The 3,406-nt window shown below is 38.9% G+C and overlaps 1 protein-coding gene across 1 annotated transcript; it reads right to left on the bottom strand.

Annotated features, from left to right (window-relative positions):
* Positions 1-753: 753 nt before the first annotated feature.
* LOC106475687 (craniofacial development protein 2-like) lies at positions 754-1,446 on the bottom strand. Its single transcript, XM_013936365.1, has one exon. The coding sequence runs from the start codon at positions 1,444-1,446 to the stop codon at positions 754-756; it is 693 nt and encodes a 230-aa protein (XP_013791819.1).
* Positions 1,447-3,406: the final 1,960 nt, after the last annotated feature.

The raw sequence follows: 3,406 nt of genomic DNA, 5'->3' as shown, positions 1-3,406 counted from the left end.
AATTTCTTCCTCAGTGGGCGGTTCTAAATTGGTGGTCCAGACATCTTGGCCAAGCGTGAGCACCCCGCTAAACTGATCTTTAAAGTGTTCCGCCCAGCGCTCCAGACGGCCATCACTAACAGAGGCCGAGACTGTCTGTGAGAAGAACGGTACTCTTCTCACCCCACGCTTTCTGGGTCCCGTGGATCAGATCAGCTGGAATAATCTGCAAAAGTTACCGCTATTGTTGGCGTTTTCCATGTCTTGCGCTTTTTGAGACCACCAAGCTTCTCGATCATCCCGAAGGCTGTGCTTAAGTTCCCTACCGATCATACGTTGGGTAGCATTATGTTCTGAACCTGCAGGAATCCGGCATCTACGTTCTAGAATCTCAAGAGAGCGCCGAGAGATCCAGTGGTTCCCATTATCATTAGATGGTTTACCACATACTTCTGCACATGCTTGTTGCATAGCAGTGGAAATCCTTGTCCAAAGTTGTTCGGCGGTATCGTGAGCAGCAGGTACGAGCACACTTGCTAGTTGACGTTGGTATCGTTGCTTCGTGTCTGGGTCGGACAGCTTATCTGTTGCCAGTCGCTGGGGCTTGCGGAGCTGTCTTCCCCGGAACCTAAAGGTAAGACGACAACGGACAATAGCATGATCGGAGTCCACATAGGTGCTCCAGTAAGAGCGGCAATCTTGCACGCTTCCCTTCCACCTGGCGCTAATAGCCATATGATTGAGTTGCAGCCAGGATTGATCAATTGCTGGAGGTCACCAGGTTGTGCACTGACTTTTCTTGTGTCTGAACGCAGTACTACTGAGGAAGAGTCGGTGTTCAGAGCACAGATGAAGAAGGCGTTCACTATTATCGGTGCGCTGTCCCTCAAGACCATATCTCCCTCCAAATTGTGTTTCGGACAAACCAAGACGGTCTAATTGAGCATTCATGTCTCCCGAGAAAATGACAACATCTGAATTCTTAGCTCGACGGAGAAGAGTACTTAGCTCTGCGTAGAAGGTATCCTTGGCACTGTCACAGCTGCCATTCGTGGGTGCATATGCAGCAACCACGAATAGGCATCTCTTAGTTGAACACTTAGAGCTGATACCAATCTCAGTCTTCAGGCGGATTGTGCATAGGCAGCTACTGATAGGGATCCAGTCTAACAGGGTCGCTTCGGCTCTAGAGTTGAGTACGACTCCGACTCCTGTCTGACCAACAGCTTCGGCCGTAGGATCTCCGGAGCAATGGAGGTAGTAACGTTGGGTTAGTGAGGGAGCAGTGAGTTCTACAACCGTGCTAGAGTCGTAAAGTCGTGTCTCACAAATACAGCAAACGGCTATTGCGAGAGAATCTAGCGTACGGGCTAACGCAGCTTGCTGTCCCATTTGCTTCAGTGTTCGGACGTTGAAGGCACCTATATTTAGTGAGGAGCGAGGTCTTATCGGTGGAGTTGGTTGCATCACACTCTTAGAGGTTATGGTCGTGGAAGCAGGCTCAGTATGGTCGACCTTAGAGCTGGGAGCTGGATGTAGCGTTTTTGGAAGAGTTCATGATTGTGTGTGGGCTGGGATACTGCCAGGTCGCCCAGGCCTAGACAGGAGAACAATTAGGGTCCTCAGCCAAAGCCTTTGGCTAAAAAGCCTAACCCGCAAGGCAGTGGGATGAGACTGAGTTGGTCTGACCTCTATCCATCGACCTGCCGGGTATGAGTGGCTCTACTGGTATTCGCGGGAACACCATAAATGTCTAATGAACAAAAATTTAGTTTTTTGAACAAATGGCTGACTGTTATTTTGTGCCTTTAAATTATTATGTAGATATGTTGCTATAATGATAATTATTACATCACAGGATTGTTTTTCCTAAGTTAAAAAAAACATTTAACCATTGCGATATAACACAATTTGAACTGTTTGAAATATGATCCTTAAAATGAGGTAGAATTTACTGTGGTTGATTAGACAGTTCTCATATAATTAAAACAAGTGTTATCTTAAAAACACCGATAGATTAACTCAATTACCTATGAGCTTAGATTATTTCAACTGTCACAAAATAACCGATCAATCAAAATAACAATTAAATCAATTAATTGAAATTGTGTTTCTGACTATTCCAATTATCCAACTAATCAAAATATTGCAATTATTATTCAAAATTATTTTTGATTAATCAAAGGTTATGCAGTTTAATCAATTAGTGCCACTATACATAAAAATAGTCAGTTAATCAACATTAGGGATTCTCATTATTATTATTATTTTCGATTATTCCAATTATCCAAGTCTCATGTGAAAATAAATTAGTTAATTGCAATAAATTAATGAACCCAGAACTCTATTACCAAATTACATTAATCACCCGGCATTAATTTTAAATTAATTACCTGCAATACTTTTATCAGCATAAAGAAAGTACACTGTAGTTTAATGGTTAGACTAACTATTAATAAAGCAACCACATTAGTTTTACAAAGACCTTTCTAAAATGCAATCTGTACCTCAAACAGTTTAACAAGCTACTTGAACTTTACTAACTGATGATTTTTACTGATTGTGAGAGTAAATACCATGTATTCTCATAGCATTACCAGTTTACCTATACATTAATAATAGAAAGATTTTTTGTATTCATTAAACACATTAACACACAATCTTTCATTCATTGTTCTTTGCTATAATGAGATACTTAGGTTGAAATTTCAGTTCCTCTGCTTCAATTAATACATGTTTTAGTATATTACATTCAAACAACTCACAGTTGCTATAATATTCACATAACACTAACACAACTAGAGGCCATAACATATATGTTTGAAGGGACCAAGTTAATGAAATTATTGAATGCTAAATGACAAAGTGACTTGATTAGACTTACAAATAAACCTACAATAGACTCAAGTATTGAATTCTTATCAAACTACTTAATTACCACTATTTTTTTCTAAATCAGCCTACAAAGAAAACATTCTGCATAGACACTAATATTAACTTTGGAACAGGGCAAGCTACTTACTTAGACCAAAACTAAAAGTCAACCTGTTAATGTGAATAGCTATATAAATAAACTATTCTTGCTTACGAAGATTAGAATTCACAGTTGAGTACCATTGCTGTTATAAATATTTTTAGCTGTAAACCTAGATCAAGGTTTAGACAACTAAGGAGATTTATCCTAAACCCACATACACTAAGCTAACAATTCAAAATAATCTTTATAATCAAGATATAACAATAAAAAATTGAGCATAATACAAATAAACATATTAAATAATCTAACCAATGTTACTGTTAATGAAACTAAAAATAAAGATATAATAGAGCATACCTTTCTTATGAAACACACACTAGCTGTTGCTTCATGTACTGCCATACAAATTTCGATTTTTCTGTTTCATTTAACTGTTTACTTATAACATTA

Source organism: Limulus polyphemus, unplaced genomic scaffold (genome assembly GCF_000517525.1).
Source record: "Limulus polyphemus unplaced genomic scaffold, Limulus_polyphemus-2.1.2 Scaffold8991, whole genome shotgun sequence".
Classification (NCBI taxonomy): Eukaryota; Metazoa; Arthropoda; class Merostomata; order Xiphosura; family Limulidae; genus Limulus; species Limulus polyphemus.
This window is presented reverse-complemented; position numbering and strand designations above follow the sequence as displayed.